At 46.5% G+C, this 20,419-nt stretch overlaps 1 protein-coding gene across 4 annotated transcripts in view; it reads left to right on the top strand.

Annotated features, from left to right (window-relative positions):
* Window positions 1-16,101, top strand: part of SSC4D (scavenger receptor cysteine rich family member with 4 domains) — a 46,731-nt gene extending 30,630 nt beyond the window's left edge. For 3 of the 4 annotated variants that reach the window (XM_073573962.1, XM_073573943.1, XM_073573952.1), the window contains 2 exons: window positions 8,870-8,947; window positions 13,736-16,101. In XM_073573962.1, the coding sequence (XP_073430063.1) occupies window positions 8,870-8,947; window positions 13,736-14,052 (395 nt within the window). In that variant the 3' untranslated portion in view covers window positions 14,053-16,101. The remainder of the gene's footprint in view (window positions 1-8,869; window positions 8,948-13,735) is intronic. The other variant, XR_012231832.1, reaches the window with a different exon arrangement.
* The last annotated feature ends 4,318 nt before the right edge of the window (window positions 16,102-20,419 follow it).

Here is a 20,419-nt window from a genome sequence, read left to right as displayed (position 1 = left end):
TTCTATTTGAGAAGTGTATTATTTTCCAAGATCCTTTTAGATAAGATCCATTTTTATTGTCATAAAACCCATTTATAAGTGTTCTACTTAAAGGGAATGTTTCATAAAGAAAGATATCAATTGAAAAAAATACTAAAGTCATAATTTGTTTTAATATTGAATTATTTAAAAAGTTTTGATATTTTTAACTTTTAAACACTGGGGGAGCAGCTGTTAAAATTTTTCATGAAAACCTAGTGTACTGCTAGCTCACATTACAACTGTACTAAATGTGGGTGGGATCTGCTCTCATGTGTGTGATGTCACTCCTCTGCTCACATGTGTGTGATGCCACTCCTCTGCTCACCTGTGTGTGATGTCACTCCTCTGCTCACCTGTGTGTGATGTCACTCCTCCCCTCCCTTTCTGGATGTTTGCAAAAGAATACGAGAGAATTAAATTTGGGAACACAGTGTGAAGCCATTTTGTTAGTGAATATAATGTGCTACTGACACATGAACAGTGTCATTGAAGACTGTTGTCAGCGTTGATTCAGACTTTTCTGCTAATTGAAGTGAAAATTAAATGGTGCCCATTCCCCATAGTGTAGTATAAAAATGCAACACAATTCCTCAGTTTTGGGGGTATTATATAAACGGCATTCACTGCATTTTTTTATTTTGTGTGGTTAGCTGATGTTTTTATTGATATCATTTTAGGGTAAATATGATGTTTTCATTCCATTTAATTGCACTTTGTTAGGGAGGTGGGGTGACCGAAAAAACATTCTGGCTTTTTGATTATCTTTCTGTCTATAGTATATATCATAAATTTACGTTTTGATAGAGTGCACTTATAAATGCGGTGATAGAAAGTATTTTCATTTTTTTATTTATTTGTAAAGCACTCCCATTCATTTTTTGCTCCTTCAACCTGTGTAAAATTGTATAGTATAGTGTAGTGAAATGTATTGATATACTCACAGAGCGCCGTCTTCACTTTGCTCACAGCGCGGCTCTGGCCTCTCAGTCATGATTGTGATTCAGACCAGCTGGTTAACACTGCAGTCTGTGTGAGCCGGAAGCTGCTATTTCAATGTAAGTTTATGGAGCTGACGCTCCGTATGCTTATATAGTAAAAGTGTCTTCTTCCAGCTGTGAGAACAACTAGCTAGTCTAGAAACCACTGCCCTGAACCTTCTCTCACTACCGCTATCCAGACCTCCTGTCAGTGCACGCCGCTGAACACTGCGTAATTGGTGACCGGGGGATATTGTAGCTTAGTGCAGAGAGCTGGGCTACAAAAAAATGGCACCTGGTTCCTCAGACATCTATGTGCTTGGCAGCCCAGGGTGTAACGGTCACTCACTACCCACAGTTTTCTATGGCCAGGGTCTGCTGTATTTGCTGCGTGTAAATGTCATGCTCATGTGGTGCTTGCAGGTACACAGGATGCAGTGACGAGTCGCGAGACAATTTGGTGCTTTCTATTATAACGTTTATAGGACTAGAGGGAACTCTCCTCAGTCACGGACTGATCAACAAAAAGGGGTAACATGGATTGCCCTCGCAGGGGCTCTAAGCAAGCAAACACAAACGGGTAGAACACGACTACGTCTGGCACTAGCCGGTCACTATAGGGCCGCGGTATGGCCGACTACGGGTCCTTAATTATATAGTCAACTTAGCCGTCCAGACGTCCCTCACCGTTCGGGATGGTGGTCTTTCGGCGTAGTAGTTGCTGGGCCCAGTTGCTGAGGCATTGACGGAGTCTTCGCGCGCTCCGGCGCTTTGATGACACTGGAACCTCACAGGCCCCGGCGGAGTCCTTGGACGGATGGGCCGCAGCCTCCGGGCTGGGGCAAGTGGCAGTGATGTGGGGTGGCGAAGGATAGGCCACCTGCGCAGCTAACGGCTGCGACGGGGAATCCATGGCAAGCAGAGGCTCGGCCCCTGCTGTGGACCGGAGCGGGACAGTGGTGGCCACTGATGGCACTGGGCTTGCCGCGACCACGGGTGAGGCCAGAGCGGCTGCGGGCAGCGGGAGACAGGCCGCAGCCACGGGTTGGAGTGAGGCGGCAGCGGCCGCTGGTGTCCGTGGGCAAGCCGCAGGCTGTAAGAAGGCGGCAGCGGCCACTGGTGGCCGCGGGCAGGAGCGAGGCGGCAGCGGCCGCGAATGACCGTGGGCAGGCTGCAGCCGCGAGCTGAAAAAAGGCGGCGGCGGCAGCTGGTCGATGCGGGGCAGTGGTTCTCGGACGGTCGACTCGGCGCCGTCCCACTGATATCCAGGGGAAGTGTCTCTCCTGTCTCTGGCCTCCTTCCTGGCTCTGGTGAGTCGCTCTGGCTCTCAGTCGCTCCCACGATCTCCTGCTCCTTCTGTCTAATTCTGCTGACTCATTGCCCTGGGAATTCCCTGCCTCCTCTATACTGGTCCCTCCCCCAGCCCATCTGTCTGTCACAACGGTCCGTCCCCAAACTCTGTCCCCCGGAAACAGTTTCCCTCGGAACCCAGGTGACGGTCCCCTTGGTTCCGACCCGGACACTCGACGGGGACCCTCTCTCCCACACTCCCCCTCCCTGTATGCTCGCCAGTCCTCAGGGGAGGGCTTTAGTAGACTCGAGTTAGTCTTTGGAGACGACAGTTCTTGTCACCATACGAACTGGTCCTGTTCATAACGTTCAGGGGGTTTGCCAGCTGTTGACCGCTCGGAGCGTCTAAGTTCGACCGGGGTGGAGCTTTCTGGGGTGGTGGATGGTGGTGGGTTGGTCGATTCTGGCAGGCTAACTGGGTCTGCTGCAATGTCATTACTTGGAGAGCCTGCGGATGTGGCTGGGAAGTCCTCTTCGTCATCCAGGTCCCAGACTGTTGACGGGGGGGTCTGGGACCTGAGTGATCGGCTTGGGTCACATGGGATCAGTGGACGCACAGGGGCGCAACATATTTCGGTGCACAGTGCAAGTGAGAGGTGCACCGTCTCTTTCCGATTGTATTTCATACACAGGCCCGTCGGGGCTTACCCGACGCAACACTCGGTACGGGTTCTCCTCCCACCGTGGTTCTAACTTGTTTTGGGGGCGTTGATCTAGTACGAGTACCCGATCCCCAGCCTGGAAGTCAATTGGTGGGGGCAGTGCTCTTCCCGGGTGTTCTAGATCCTGGAGCTTTGTATGGACGTTTCGGTGGAGGGTCTGCAGCCGGTGCCGGTGGTTTCGGACCCACGAGAATACTCTGGTCCAGGGTAGAGGTTCCTCCGGGTTTAACTCAACTTCCGTGATTCCTTTGCCTTCCCGTCCAAACAGCAATGAGTAGGGGGTGTAACCAGTCACCCGGTATACCCGGTTATTATATACCCACACCAGCTCAGGGACGTATCAGGCCAACGGGCTTATCGGTCGCTCTCCAGGGTGTGCAGCATTTGGATTAGTGTCCGATTGAATCGTTTGCAGGCTCCGTTTCCCTGCGGGTGGTATGGTGTAGTCCGAGACTTATCGATACCGTAGAGATGATGTAGTTCTTCCATGACTCTTCCTAGGAAGCACGCTTCTTGGTCCAAATGTATTCGTTGCGGGCAGCCGTACACTTGGATAAAGTTTTTACAAATCGCATAGGCGGCCGACTCCGCTGTCTGGTCTCGAGTGGGGGTGACCACGGCGAACTTGGGGAAATTGCCCAACATAACGAGACAATGTTCATACCCCTGATAGGCAGGACCTATGGTCAGATAGTCCACCGTAACAAGCTCCAGAGGGGCTGATGTTACAATAGTTTGCACCGGGCTCGTTGCACGGGGGGTTTAGCGAGCTCGCACGGGCGGCAGGTTCGACAAACTTCTTCTACAGCAGCGTGCAAGCGTGGGTGGTACGCTATCTGCTGCAACCACTGTAAAGTCTTTTGAGCACCAAAATGAGCCCCCTTCTCATGGGCTTCCAGGGCCAGTTGGTTGAGATGGGCTCCAGGCACGATCACCTGCCATATCGTAGCTGACGTGGTTCGTGACATGGCTTTTCAATATAAAAGTCCCTTTTTGATGACTAGTTTTTCCCACTGGCGCAACATCAGCAACATATCTTGGGTCAAGGTCTGTCTCTGTGAGCCCGTGGGCAATTTACCAGTGGCCACCAATCGGCGTAGGAGTCCAACTTCTTTATCTTCCTGTTGCTGCTGAATCCATTTGTCGCGGGGCTGTTCCAGCATCCCTCCTAGGAGTCCCGGATGAGGCGCTTCTTGCGTGTTGACTGTAAGTGCGGCGGTGGTGAGGGTGAACGGCGTCTCGTCTGCTTCTAATTCATTGTCTCGACTTCTTCCTGGGGTGGTGTGTCGGATTCTGGAGAGCGCGTCGGTGTGCACGTTTTCAGCTCCCCGTTTGTAGATGATCTTATAATTGAATTTGGCCATCCGAGCCACCCACCGCTGGTCTAGGGCCCCCAGTTTGGCATTCTCCAAATGGGCTAACTGGTTGTTATCGGTCCGCACTACTACTTCAGAGCCCGCCAGGTACTCTGCGAATCGCTCCATCATTGCCCACACTACCGCGAGGAGCTCGAGCTTAAAAGAGCTGTAATTGTCCGGGTAGCGTTCTGAGTCGTGCAGCGACCGGGTACCGTAGGCGATCACTTTCTCCCGGCTGTCCTGCACCTGTGACAACACAGCTCCTAATCCCTGGAGGCTCCCGTCAGTATGCAGGATGAATGGTTGCAAGAAATCAGCATATGCCAATACCGGGGCGTCCGAGAGAGCAGCTTTGAGATCTTGAAACGCATCCTCTTGCGGTTGCTGCCACTGGATCTTCCGTTCATTCGCCCCGGCGGGAGCTCCCTTCAGCAGGTCTTGCAGGGCTCGAGCTCGGCGTGCAAAATTCTTCACGAACCGACGGTAGTAGCCGGCCAACCCCAAGAAGGCCCGCACGTCCTTCACCGTCTTGGGGGTAGGCCACCCCTGGATGGCAGCAACCTTTTCCAGGGATGGTCGGACGCCCTCTGCCGAGACGGTATGCCCCAGGTATTCGATCTGGGTGTGGAACAGGTGGCATTTCTGGGGCTTTACCTTTAACCTGTACTTCTGCAGCCGGCCGAGCACCTGCCCCAACCGCCTCAGGTGGTCCTTGAATGTGGCGGAATAAATTATATCGTCCAGGTATATCAACGTGGCTTTAAAGTTGAGGTCTTCTAGACACCGCTCCATCAACCGCTGAAAAGTTCCTGGGGCGTTGGCCAGCCCAAACGGCATCCGATTGAACTCGAATAGTCCCATGGGAAGGATGAATGCCGTCTTGGCTCTGTCTTCCTCCGACATCGGCACCTGCCAGTACCCACTGGCCAGGTCTAGGGTTGAAAAGTACATCGCGTTCCCCAGGGCGGACAGAGACTCTTCTATGCGGGGCAATGGATACGAATTCTTGATGGTGCAGGCGTTCAACTTCTGATAGTCCACGCACAAACGCAGAGTGCCATCTTTTTTCCGAACCAGGACAATAGGGGTCGCCCAAGGGCTCTGGCTTTCTCGTATGTCCCCCTTCCAGAGCATTTGGGCTAATAGGGTTTTCACTTCCTGGTATAGCTGCGGTGGTATTTTCCGATATCGCTCCCGGATGGGGGACGCTCCTGCCATGGGGATCCCATGCGTGATGGCCGTGGTACATCTGAAGTCGTCCTCGTGGCTGGCGAAGACACTGTAAAATAGTCCAAGAATTGTCTCTACCTGGAGAAGCTGGGCTGGCGCTAGGCCGGAAAGTTCAGCCTGCATTCTCTCCAGGATGACTTGACCTTTCTCCTGGGTCAAGGATACGGCAGTCTGTTGGGTTCGTACCGTTGCTGCCCAAGGATCTTCGGGCTGCACCTTCAACTGGACCGCGGGGTCCGGCAGCATCTCCTCCAAAGGCCTCACTAGTTTGGCCATTTTGGCCCGGGCTTCAGGGCGATATCTTGGTCTTCCAGGTTGACACAACGCACCAGGACGGTCCCCCTCCCTCACCGTGGCCAGGGAGCGGGCTACCAGTATGCCAGGGTGCAGGCGCTCCGAGTAATATGGTTCCACCTGCACCTCCACGCCCTCCAGTGGCATCGGGGTGCAGATCGGCAGAGCTACCACCATCTGCCCTGGAGGAAGCACAAGCGGGGGGCTGCCGGCGCGATGACCTTGCCCAGCGCCTCACCCTCCTGGCACTCCTGGACCACTCGCGCCTCCCGCACCAACTGCTGGAAGACCTGCCCTTGGGCCGTGCGAGAACCCCAGAGGCTCAGAGTCTCTTGTGTGGGTTCGTTGAGGAGGAGGTTGCTGAACTCTCATAGTATGTTCATACCCAGAATAACCGGATGTTTGCTGTTTGTGTCACCCTGGGTCAGGACCACTCCCCGGAGGCCGAGTGATTTGCCACTTATCGAAATCTGCATCCAGGCTACTCCGATGACAGGAACTGGCAGCTGGTTGGCGGCTACCAACTTTATCACTGTCCCCCACTGAGGTCTCACTGCTTCGGGAAAATGCTGCCAAAAATAAGTCTCTGGCATGGTCATAACCTGCGATCCCGTATCCACTAGGCATCGCACGGCACAGCCTTCGATCTCTGCCCATACCACTGGGCACCGTGCAACCAGGTCTTCGTGACTTCCTCCACCCCGTGTGATGGGCTCCAGCTCCGGGCAGCGTCTCCACGGCTCAGGGTCCTCTGCTCTTCTTGGCCAGCGGGGCGAGTTTGCCCTGGAACATGGGTACTCTCGGGCGGAGCGTCTCAATTCACAATCGTAACAGGCGAATGGTCGTGGGGACCCACTTGGGTGGGGGCCGCGATGGTTCATGCCTCCTTTACCCGGCCCTGGCCGACTCCTTGTGGCCGCTTTCTTGGCTTCGGTCAGTTCACCTTTAATACTCTGTATCTCTTGCTTCATCTCTTGTACCCAGTGGGGTTCGCTCAGGGCGCTTACGGATGCTTCGATACTCCGAGCCATCCCCTCCAGGATCGTCACCCCTTCCTCCTGTTCCCGAACCCGTGCCTCCTTCCCTATCTCTGAAAAGGTCAGATGTGGGTCCACTCGCACCCGCTCTCGCAAAGCCTGTCATGTCAGGGTGTCTCGTAACCCAGTAACTAACAGGTCATGCAATGTTACATCCATGGTCCCCACACCGACTCCATCCTTCCTTTCAATGGCTAAAAACAGTTCCTACAAAACATTCATATACTGGGTCACTGTTTCCCCCTCTTTCTGCATGCGTCCAAACATCAGGGTTCTCAGTTCCCCCACATCGGTCTGGTCCCCATAGGTCTCTTCTAAGATCTGTAACACCCTGACGAAGGTGTTTCGCTGCCCTCAGGGCCTCAACATTACGGTATCCCGGGCTTCCCCGTCCAACGCCATCAGGGCCACTTCTGCCTCTAGGTCAGGGGTAAGAGGATGCATCCTGAATAACACACGCATTCGCTCCATCCAATTCCACAGCATAGTATTGCTGCCGGAGAACCTGGGTAGATTGCTTAGCATAGCCCCCAAAAGAAATGCTGGGCCGGGGGCCCTCATTGTCCGCGCTCGGAGACTGCATCCTGCCGACTATGCCAAATGTGGTGCTTGCAGGTACGCAGGATGCAGTGACGAGTCGCGAGACAATTTGGTGCTTTCTATAATAACGTTTATAGGACTAGAGGGAACTTTCCTCAGTCACGGCCCCTCACAGGGGCTCTAAACAAGCAAACACAAAAGGGTAGAACACAACTACGTCCGGCACTAGCCGGTCACTATAGGGCCGCAGTATGGCCGACTACGGGTCCTTAATTATAAAGTCAACTTAGCCGTCCAGACGTCCCTCGCCATTCGGGATGGTGGTCTTTCGGCGTAGTAGTCGCTGGGCCCAGTTGCTGAGGCATTGACGGCATCTTCGCACGCTCCAATGCTCTGATGACACTGGAACCTCACAGGCCCCAGCGGAGTCCTTGGACGGATGGGCCGCAGCCCCCGGGCTGGGGCAAGCGGCAGCGATGTGGGATGGCGAAGGATGGGCCACCTGCGCAGCTAACGGCTGCAACGGGAAAACCACGGCAAGCAGAGGCTCAGCCCCTGCTGTGGACTGGAGCGGGACAGTGGTGGCCGCCGACGGCACTGGGTTTGCCGCGACCACGGGTGAGGGCAGAACGGCTGCAGGCAGCGGGAGACAGACCGCAGCCGCGGGCATGAGCGAGGCGGCAACGGCCGCGAATGACTGCGGGCAGGTCACAGCCATGGGCTGGAAGAAGGCGGCGGCTGCTGGTCGACGCGGGGCAGCGGTTCTCGGACGGTCAGCTCGGCGCCGTCCCACTGATGTCCACGGTAAGTGTCTCTCCTGTTTCTGGCCTCCTTCCTGGCTCTGATGAGTCGCTCTGGCTCTCAGTCGCTCCCACGATCTCCTGCTCCTTCTGTCTCGTTCTGCAGACTCATCGTCCCGGGAATTCCCCGCCCTCCTTTATACTGGTCCCTCCCCCAGCCCATCTGTCTGTCACAACGGTCCATCCCCGAACTCTGTCCCCCGGAAACAGTTTCCCCCGGAACCCAGGTGACGGTCCCCTTGGTTCCGACTCGGACACTCGACGGGGACCCTCTCTCCCACACTCAGACACTTGCACAAAAATGGCAGCCCCAGTGGCTGCATAAAAGAAAATGATTAAAAAAAATGTTAAAACAGTACATTTTATTTTGCTTTCAAAATATAATAAAAATATAATTAATACTTATGAATAAAAAACCCATTGTGAGACGTTCCCTTCAACGAATCTTCTTTGCATTTTTAAATAAATGCGCTTTGGGTGTAGGGCACTTCAAAAATGTCAAGATTATGAATAGCACAATATGCTGCTTATTTCTATTTCTAATCTTTATGTTTGTCATTATTATTTTATTTATGAATAACCATATATTACATTTCTTAGGTGTGAGAGACTCCGAATTCTTTTTCAAAGGAAGCAGCTTTGATGTGACAACTAAATCAGCAACGCCTCCAAAAGATGGTATGTATGGCCTAAGATTCAATGGAATCTCTTAAAGTTGAGCAAATTGATTTTCAGGACCCTGGTCAGTACTCCTACAGTACTCCGTCACAGCTGGACCAGAGCACAGTGTACTTGCTATAAGTACGTGACAGTATTCTGTGTCTCTACTGATTAGTAGGCCCTGCAACTTTATGACAGTTGTTGACATTCCAGTCTGCAGAGTGGGACAAATTCCAAAGTGCTCACTGGACATCATTGTTGAGTAAAGTAGTTTCCAGCTTCCTCTCACCTAGGATTTGTGTTCTGATATCTAGGTTAACAAGTAGACAGAATCATGCTATATAGATAGAATGGAGGGTAAGCTGACCTAAGTTAAAAATGTGGCCTCAATTTGGTAGGAGGAGGAAGTGGTGGCCCTTGTCACAATGTGTGAGAATCTACCTTTAAGAAGACAATTAATAGAGACCAGTCAATGAAAGAGTATGATTGGAGCACCTAGCCCCTTCCCACAAAAAAGTCATGCTATGTGGAACTTTTTATAGGGCTCTAACTACAATGGGACATAATAATATCTCTAGTGGATAGCACAGGCATATGGCCTAGTGAAAAAGCCAAGATAAAATAAGTCTCCATTCACCACTTAGGCACTGCAGTCAATAGCACCTGTGGCATGTAAGGGTTTGGCAGAAGCACATGGCTCCTTTGGTCAATCAACTGTGTTAGATGGTCCATGGGTTCTGAAGGCAGCTGGGGCCCGGCATGTTAAATATTGGCACAATTGTACTGACCTTAACAAATTATTTATCCTGTAGGGTGCATTTTTATAGCCTAAAATGGTAACCATAAAACCTTAAATTTGTTCTGCAAAAAAGCCTTCAAACAGCTTTGTGAATTGAAAACCAAAAACTGATGTCTTCAAATAGTAAAAAAAAAAGTCCCTTCTTTAAAGAAATTCAATTTTATATTCTGTTGATAAAATTACCAATTCTCTAATACTTTATATCTGAAATTACTTATTACTGCAGTAGATCTAAACCCAATGATCTGTCTCATCCCAATTTATATCTATATCCAATATTGTCAGCCCTAATAAAGAGTTTCAAGATCACCTACCCACTTGACCCTATTGGTTTTGTTTAAAACTGTTAACATAAAAAAATACTTTTCTAAATATGTTTAAAAAGGTTGTCCGGAACTAACAAATGGATGAACTATTTACTGGACAGCTCATCGGTATCAGATTGTCGCTGGTCCAACATCAGTCACACTTATCAGCTTTTTTCCGTTTCAGCAGATATAAACAATATACGGAGTGGGAATAGCATGGCTCCATACATGTTTAATGTCCATTCCTGGGTAGTGACGCTTATTTCCTATTCAAGTGTATTCATCCTCACTGATCGGATGTTGATGACCTATCCTACAGATAGATAATATTTTAGTCCTGGTCAACTCCTTTCAAATAATGTTAAAAATATGATTCTTTTATGCCAACTACATTATTTAAATAACCCAACATTCTAAGAGAATCAGGTCTAAACTTCTGGGTAATGATTCTGAACATGTACAGGGCCTCTGACTAAAAGAAGTTAGTTTTTCAAATACGGACACAGAGAAGCCACTTTTATGTAAAGATAACTGTAGTCATAAAGATCTGATTTATCCAAAAGACATTAATGATTATTAAAGGGATTCTGTCACTAGAATTTTACTACCCCATCTCGGCAAAGTGTAGGGTCAGAGACCATGATTACAGTGATGTACAGTGGCATCCTTGGTCAAAATTACTGTTATTGTGAACAATTAAGGAAGTTGAAGATGAAATGATCTCTAAAAGGCCTAAAGTTAATGATGACACATTTCCTTTGTATTTTAGGCAAAAAAATATATATAGTCATTTTTTTTTTTTCATTTTAAAAATTACTAAAAGGAAAATGGGAAATGGGCTGATGCAAAAATTTGAGCACACGTGGAGATTTGTGTGCTCAGAAAAAGTTTACCAAGGTTTCAGACCTTAATTAGCCTGTGAGGGTTATGGCTTGTTCATTGACATGGTTAGGAAAGGCAAGATAATGCAATTTTCCCAGCTTTATAAAAACCAAGCCTCCTCTATCCTTGTACCAAAAAACAGCAGCCATGGGTTCTTTTAAGCAGACAACTATCACTTTGAAAATAAATCTTGTGGAGGCCCATAAAGCAGGAGAAAGCTATGAGTAGATAGCAAAGCATTTTAAAGTTGCCATTTCCTCAGTATGAAATGTAATTAAGAAATGGCAGTTAACCGGAACAGTGGAAGTCAAAATAAGGTCTGGAAGACCAAGCAAAATTTCAGTGAGAGCTGCTCGTACGATTGCTAGAGAGGCAAATCATAACCCACCCTTGACTGCAAAAGACCTTCAGAAAGATTTAGCAGACTCTGGAGTTGGGGTATATTCTTCTACAGTTCAGAGACACCTGCACAAATATGTCCTTAATGGAAAAGTCATCAGAAGAAAACCTCTTCTGCCTCCTAACCATAAAATTCAGCATCGGTAGCATGTAAAAGAACATCTAAACAAGCCTGATGCATTTTGGAAGCAAGTCCTGGGAACCGATGAGTTTAAAATAGTACTCTTTTGCCACAATGAACAAAGGTCTGTGTGAAAAAAAAGGGCATAGAATTTCAGAAAAAGAACATCTTGACAACCATTAAGCATGGGGCTGGATAAATTATGCTTTGGGATTGTGATGAAGCCAATGGCACGGGGAACATTTCATGGGTAGAATGGATTCAATGAAATTTCAACAAATTAGTGATGCAAGAATACCGTATTACTATCTGTAAAAAAAAGTTGAAGTTGAAAAAAGGATGGCTTCTACAAATGATACTAAACACACATCAAAATCCACAATAGACTGCCTCAAAAGATGCGAGCTGATGGTTTCACAATGGCCCTCACAGTCCCCCTGATCTGACCATCATTGAAAATCGGTGGCTACACCTCAAGATAGCAGTGCATGCATGCAAGACGACCCAGGAATATTGCAGAACTGGAATAATTTTCCAAGGAAGAATGGATGATAAGCCCTCAAATGAGAACAGAAAGACTCTTGTCTGGCTACAAAAAGCCTTTTACAAGCTGTGATACTTTCAAAACAGGGTGCTACTAGGTATTAACCATGACGGGTGCCCAAGCTTTTGCACTGGCCCATTTTCCTTATTATAATTTTTAAAATGGAAAAAAAATGACAAGACAATATAATATAATATATTTTTTGCCTCAAATACAAAGGAACCGGGTCATCTTTAACTTTAGGCCTTTGAGAGAATATTTCATCTTCAACTTGCTTAACTGTTCACAATAACAGTAATTTTGACCAGGGCTGCTCAAACTTTTATATACTGTTGTATATGGCAACAGATTTATTAGTCCTCCAGTAATAATCTCCTGCTGATAAATGTTACAGCAAGCAGCCAAGTAAATGACACATTGCTGGAATTGCAAAAACTTGGTGATGGTTAAGTTTTAAAGGGAATCTGTCACCCAAATTTAGCCCTATTGGGTGCCGGAACCGCCATCGGGGGCCTATCTACAGCATTCTGTAATGCTGTAGATAAGCCCCTGATGTAACCTGAAAGATAAGAAAAACAAGTTAGATTATACTCACCCAGGGGCGGTTCGGGTTCGGAGGGAGTCGCAGTCTAGTCTGGCGCCTCCCATCTTCTAACGATGATGTCCTCTTCTTTCCTGCCCGATGCGGTAGTGTGGCTGTACAGGAGCTGCATCGGGCAGAAAAGAAGAGGACGTCATCGTTAGAAGATGAGAGGCGCCGGACCACGACTCCCTCCGGACCCGGACCACGACTCCCTCCGGACCCGGACCATACCTGGGTGAGTATAATCTAACTTGTTTTTCTTCTATTTCAGGCTACATTAGGGGCTTATTTACAGCATTACAGAATGCTGTAGATAAGCCTCTGATGGCGGTGCTGGCAGTTGATGAGGCTAAAATTGGGTGACAGATTCCCTTTAATAAATGGGCAATTTACAATAAAGGCACAATTGTTAATAGCCATAAAAAGTTCTATTCTGGATACAGTTGACTATTGACATATTCTAATAACCTAGCTGTTGAAGTGTTAAAATAAAACTTTTTAAAGCATTTAAAGAGAATCTGTCACCCCTTTTTTGAGATATCATATAATGATATCATTCAATTGTGTGTCACATAAGGATTCTCTTAGTACTTTTGCTTCCCCCTGACCCCGCACCTTTCATGCATAAATACCTTTTTTATATCGGTTCAGATGTATGTAAACTGCCATGGTCTGGTCTGATGGGCGGGGCTTATTCAACTGCTCCCCCCTCCCTGTCTTGCTCTACACAAGAAGAAATGCATAGAGCAAGACAGGGAGGGGGGAGCAGGTGAATAAGCCCCGCCCAGCGGACCGGACAGCGGCAGTTTACATACATCTGAACCGTTATAAAAAAGGTAATTATGCATGAAAGGTGCGGGGTCAGGGGGAAGCAAAAGTACTAAGAGAATCCTTATGTGACACACAATTGAATGATATCATTATATGATATCTCAAAAAAGGGGTGACAGATTCCCTTTAAGGAGCATTGAACTGTTAATTATCTTCTGACATGTCTGTGAGCTGTAACTCCCATCATCAATCCCAGAACATTTTCATAACAATCTCTGATACAGAGCATTAATGTGACATCTCTGAAATGTCAGAAGATAACCAAAGGTGAAATAGAAGTTTACAAAAACGTGCAACCATTAGAATTGCAAAATGCCACATTTTTCTCTGTGTTTCCAGGGTCTATCCGGTTAGTGAATGGAAGCCATCGATGTGAAGGGCGTTTGGAAATATTTTTTTTATTGCAGTGGGGAACTGTATGTGATGATGCATGGGACCTAAAGGCAGCAAAAGTGGTTTGCCGTTCTTTAGGCTGTGGAACAGCTATGAAAGCATGGGGAGAAGCATGGTACGGACAGGGCACTGGCATTATATTCCTTGACAACGTTAAGTGCCATGGAAATGAAAGTTCCCTATTGCAGTGCTCCTATATCCGCTGGAATGTCCACAATTGTGACCATTCTGAAGATGCTGGGGTCAAGTGTGGAATCTTGTAAACTCCATCTTCAGCCAAACTGAACATATGTAAATGTATACATTATGTACATAATTCTGTATGGTCTCTTGCACTTTATTAACCCATTAAAACCAAGAATACATGATGGTAAATGGAAAAAATTATAATAAGAAAAATAGTAATTGTTTTTTTATTTGATAAAATATACGTATTGTAGTTTGAAATTGACCTTTAAAAAGTAACTCAATTTTTTTTTTAATTTAATGAACCTCCAGGCGTCGCAAAGTTATGAATAACGTAATTACGTTATTATGTTCCTTCTATCTTAAACACTATCCTTCGGTGCTGTTTCAACATTCTCTTTTAGTAGCTTCCTTCATCTGCTGATCAGCCAGATCTGTGCACTATATTCAACCAATATAAGCTACAAGGCTCATATAGAGAAAGTCACCTACACAGACTGCTAAAGATAGTGTAGGGATCTTGCTGAGCAGCAGTTGAAAGCAGCTTTAAAGGAGCATGAACTGAATTGAAATAGCACTCCAGCCTGATCTTTGGCAGAAAAGAAAAGTAAATAAGGTAATGAAATAAATTATAAAAATTCATAACTTTGTAATGATTGAAGGGGATTAAATACAAAAAGTATGGCTGCTTTTTAAATAACAGGATATTCCAATCTAAGCTTCACAAGGAAAATAAATAGTCTGCTAACCTGAGTTATTACACATGCAAATGATTATTGATCCTAAAGACTTGAAGGTAGTCCACAACAGGAGAGGTATGTGCTAAAAATAAATTTATTAAATCCTTATATACATTTCTATGTTTGCACTGAACTTTTAATATCAAGTCTGGCAGAGCAATACGTTCCAGTGGAAGCACTTGTTGACTCGTTTCAACAACTCATTGGTTCTACTTTAGTATTTGGAATCATTGAGGTTCAAAACACAAAACCATTGATGTTTGAAACATTCCAACTAGTGCTTCTCCTGGGACCAGTTCTTTTGCTAGACAGGATATATGCATTATTTAGTATCAAGGATTTAATAAATTGACATCTACTGCTTTGGATTATTTTCCTATCTAAGTTTTAGCAGTCAGTTTTCACCTATGGAATGCTTCTTCCTTTAAATGAACACCTATATTCCTCTATTATTACATTTTTGTAGGGCAATCTAATAGGAATAGTTATCACACTATGTATAAAACATTAGGCATATTCACATATTCATACCAAGGCTGTATGATGGAAAACAGAAGAAAAGTACAATATTATAAACAATCATTGTCCTTTGATTTAATAATATACACACAATGCATTTTCAAGTTAACCTTTTTAAAGTATTGTCCAATCTACATTACAGTTTTCAGAGCACTGAGATCAGCTATGGAATATTTCTTCCTTCAAATTCTGATCTGACACATATAATGTAAAATTTGTATTCCTCTGTTATTGCTGTTTTGTAGGACAATCTAATAGTGCAAGTTATTATACAGGATGTATCATTAATTAGACCCAGTTTTAGATTTCTGTGTTGTGAAAAGTATCAGCACAAAATTGTAAACACACCACAGATCAAGGGGTAAATTTGTTTGAGGAATCAGTCATCTTAAAAGGGTTGTCTAGTCTAAAATGATAAGTCTGCAGTCACTTTGTGTGACTGCAGACTTTTGATTCCTCCCAGCGCTCGCACTGTGGCTCCGATTTGCCTTACTTCTGAATCCCTGGAAAACTGGATTCAAGTGTATTTGCTGATGGGGCCACTGACTGTAGTGATGCCGATGGTGTCACGGTATGCTCTGTTAGACATCATTTTCAGACATATCCACCTATATCAAAATGCAGTCAACCACATTCTGGTTCCTGCCTTAAATAGGCATATTTGTCCAAAAATGATGGCCAAATGAGCACAGAGTAAGTCCTGATGGAGTCACTGATATGGGGATCAAACACACATTTAACTTGGTCTTATGTAAACAATCTTTACTATGGAACCTAATATCACAGTATTTAACTGTTATAAATCTAAACCAAATTGTTGTAAAATGTTTTATGGTCACCATAAATAAAGTCAGACATTTCTTAAAATATGGATTTCTTCTGTGGTTATTGTTCGAGTTTTATCATATAAACTAGATTCTGTGAGAATATGGGCACAACTTTTTGCAGGGTGTTAGTCAACTTGTCTTGTTATGTCAATGGTAGGCTACATGATTAGTGATCATTTTAATGGTCTTGAACTAGGGATTTTATATAATTAGAAAAAATATTACTTTTTTGACTGATATTTTTCAGCTGATATGCCAACAATCTTATATCTATTGGCATTCGTCCCAATATGTACTGATTCCTAAAGTCTTGAAAGCAAGATTTGACAGCTCAACCTCCCGGGACAATGGGCTCCTTCCCTGACCCTCAAGCTAGGAGGACCTTAGCCTATCTCTGTTCCTCATATTAACCCTGATGGTGGAAATGCTAAGGTCTCCTACCTTGCTGTGGTCCTATATGCACTCTGATCTGTTTCCTTTCCCACCCAGGGAGATATGACGTGTATAGGATATCACAAACCTGACAGACAGGGGAAACAGACAAAAGAAAACTACAATCATGCAAACACACTCACAAAACAACAAAATCAAGGAAAAACCAAGGGATAAACCAAATAAGAAAGAGGATTAGGATTAACACACAATACCAAATCCATTCAGATACTCCTGCTAACAGCACCAGCCAACTGCTGCTAATTCAGGATTCTCCTTCACCACCAACCCATAAAGTTGTAAACTATCATCCCTAGTGCAAGAGGTGAGCATATATACCTGAGACAAGTGGCAAACACAGGACAGCTGAGATAATTCAGGACAGAGAATGCTAGGAGATAGACAGAACTGATTAACCCTTGCAATAACAGATCAAGGAAGACCTGCACTGGTAAAGGGAGGGTGAATGAGATTTAATACAAGCAGGGGTTTTTGTAACCAGATGCTGCAATATTTTGACCCCTCTTTGTTGAGGTACAGTATCCATGTGATAGTAGTTCTGGTGATGTAACTGTGGCGCCCCTAAGGCTTCAGTCGCTGCAGAGGTACTGCACCTCCTCCTGAGGTGTGGTGCCCCACCATCCAGGTAAGGTGGGAACTCCTAACCACGCTCCAACACCTGCACCCCTCACCACAAAGTAGTGTAGCAAAGCCACATTGCGGCTCCTTGCTTAGAGACTAGCAGAGCACCTTTGGTGGTTCCCTGCTTGGAAACACGAAACATGCTGGGAGGTGGGTGGAGTTTAGAATACATAAAAGAGTGGGAAGGTTTAGAATTTCAGTTAGTTAGTTCAGTCGGTCAGGGGAGTCACTCAGAGAGGAGTGAGGAGAGAAGATCCCTAAGAGAGGGATGGAGGAAGGAGGTGCTGCAGCAGATCTCAGTGACCTGGGTCTGCTGGCACGGGAAAGGAAAGAAGGAGAAAGACATTGAACTGAAGCCTGAGCTTCCATAAGAAAGAAAGACAAGTACAGAACGTAGGAGTAAAAGGGAACACAGAGGACGTGGGTTAGAGGAAGAACCCTGTCTAGAAGTTCTAAGCGCAAGGCCGGGGCCCGGTCCCCAAGGTTGTATGGACACTAATGGTTCTGCAGCAGACACCGGTGGAGTAGTGGGCTGTAAATGCACTACTCCTATCTAAGACTTGGGGCACAACAGCAACTTGGATAGTGAGCCGGGACTCAGGAGTAAGAAGTCCCCAAAGCAGGCTACAGCTGTCTGCCGTACAAATAGAGTTCTTGGGAACATCTGTCAGGAGGCACTCCAGTGTAACTCAGTACTAGGAGTACTTCACTTAAAGGCGCTATAGAGGAGACATTCAGAAAGGTACATGTTGGTGGAGTGTTGGAAGGGAGCATCCTATCTTGCCTGGAGGTTGACTGAGCCCAGGACTCGGAGGACACAGCAAGGAGGCAGGCATCTGTGTGAACTGCAGACTGTGAGTAAAGCTTTGGAACTACATGCCCTGGTGTCCTCCACTTATTCCTGCACCACTACACCCCACACTACTACATCTGGGCACCAGCCTCTACACCGCCTGTGCCTCTCCTCCATTGCTACATCTACACTGCCCTGGGACTACAGCTCCACCTGTGGAGAGCTTCACCATCTTGGCTGCAACCCGCCACCAGTCCCAGAGGATCTGCATGCAGCGTCGGCCTAACACCTCACTTGCCGAGCACCACAGGTGGCGTCACGAACTATTCGTAAGCTTTATTTCATTGTTCATTCATCCACTTTTTTGCCATGGAGCCCCAGGGCCACGGACCGGGTCACAGATTCAGTGACAACTCCCATTGAGATCAACGGGCCCGGTACCGAGTACCCCGCTAGGCCCTGGTGGGGCGCTCCATAACCATATACTGATAATGGTTCTGGTGCCATATCTCTGTAATGATGGTGCTTCTGGTGACATATTCATGTGCTAATGGTAGTTTTGGTGCTGTATTCCGGTTCTGGTGACATACATGCAGTGATGGACGTTCAGATGCTGTATTCATGTGCTTCTGATGGCTCTGTTGAAGAAATCATACAGTGATGATATTTTCATCATTAGAACAATCATCACTACATCAACATGAAAACAAAATCATCATCAGTACATAAATAGAACACCAGATCCATCAATAGTACATGAATACGGCACCGGAACCATTATGAGTAAATAAATACATCACCAGGAAAACCATCAGGGCATGAATACATCACCAGGACGCGTATCAGTACATGAATGCTTCACCAGAAGCACTATCAGTACATGAATACATCACCAGAACCACCATTAGTACACGAATATGACACCAGAACCATAAATATTACATGAATACATCACTAGAAGCAGCATCAGTGAATGAATACCATTAGTACTTGAACACAATAAGCAAGCGTATATTAATCAGTTGTAATATCAACTCAGCCCCTTATACTATTGTATCGCATGACTCTACAACTCCCAGTATGTACTTGACAATGGCAAAGAGATACTGAAAGTTGTTACCAGTCATCATCAGACGTGGGCTGTGCAGTATATTATATGGAGGAATATGGGAAGAATTAAAATATAAGGTGAAGTATGGGCTGTGCATTATACAAAAGGGAGGGCTATGGAGAGTGGATTATATTATATGGAGGGCTATGGGATGCATTATACTATATGGAGGACTATGGCCTGTGCTTTACACTATATGAAAAACTATGGGCTGTGCATTATATTATGTGAAGGATATGGGCTGTGTATTATGCTAATATGGAGGCCTATCTTCATATTGGGCACAGTGAAAGTTGTTTCTTTTGTAGTACCTCCAACCTAGGATTGAAACTTAAAGGACATGGAGCAAAGCTTGTCTGACATTGAGAACTGAGCTTGGTGATCCTGTGAATATGTGCCCTACCTACAAGAAAAAGTAAGTAAGTATGACACCGTGACTTTGGGCCCATTTATACTGGTGACCATGTTCTACAGTAGGGGAGATCTCAGTTTGAAATAGTTTGGAGCATCTAGACTGTGTTAGGCCGGTTTCACACTAGCGCATTTTCAACGCGCGCACGGCCGGGGGTAGCTCCGCCCCCGATCCGGCTCTCTGCCCGGCGTGCCCGCCCCTTCCTTGTAGCGCCGCCTCCTAGCGGACAGCGGCGCCTGCGATCGGCGCACCCTATCTTTAGCATAGGGTGCGCCGATCGTGCGCAGGCCGTGCGCTAGTTGCGCTTTACCTGCGCTGCGCACTTTTGACGGTGCGCCGTGCGCGCCAAAATCCGAAAAGTTTGATTTTGGCGTGCACGGCGCACCGTCAAAAGTGCGCAGCGCAGGTCAAAGCGCAACTAGCGCACGGCCTGCGCACGATCGGCGCACCCTATGCTAAAGATAGGGTGCGCCGATCGCAGGCGCCGCTGTCCGCTAGGAGGCGGCGCTACAAGGAAGGGGCGGGCACGCCGGGCAGAGAGCCGGATCGGGGGCGGAGCTACCCCCGGCCGTGCGCGCGCTGAAAATGCGCTAGTGTGAAACCGGCCTAATACAGGCATAATCAAGAGCCAAAAAAATTTTTTTTCCGTTACTAACGTCATACAGTAGGGTAGGTCTCACTTTGAAATTGTTTGCAGCATCTAGTCTATTTTATACAGGTCTCATCCGCACATAAAAAAAATGTCTTCTGCTACTAACGTTCTTCAGTAGGGGAGATCTCAATTTCAAATATTTTAGAGCATCTAATCTGTTTTATACAGGCCTCATCCACCCAAAAATTTAAATTTCTTCTGTTACTATCGTCATATTGTAGGGGAGATCTCATTTTGAAATTGTTTGGAGCATATCTTCTTTGTCATACAGGCCTTATCCACCCGCAAACAATTCTTTCTTCTGTTACTAACATCA

This window comes from Dendrobates tinctorius, unplaced genomic scaffold, assembly GCF_039654945.1.
Source record: "Dendrobates tinctorius isolate UK_male_01 unplaced genomic scaffold, ASM3965494v1 ptg000007l, whole genome shotgun sequence".
Classification (NCBI taxonomy): domain Eukaryota; kingdom Metazoa; phylum Chordata; class Amphibia; order Anura; family Dendrobatidae; genus Dendrobates; species Dendrobates tinctorius.
Note: the sequence above shows the minus strand (reverse complement) of the source record. Positions and strands in the feature narration are given on the sequence as shown.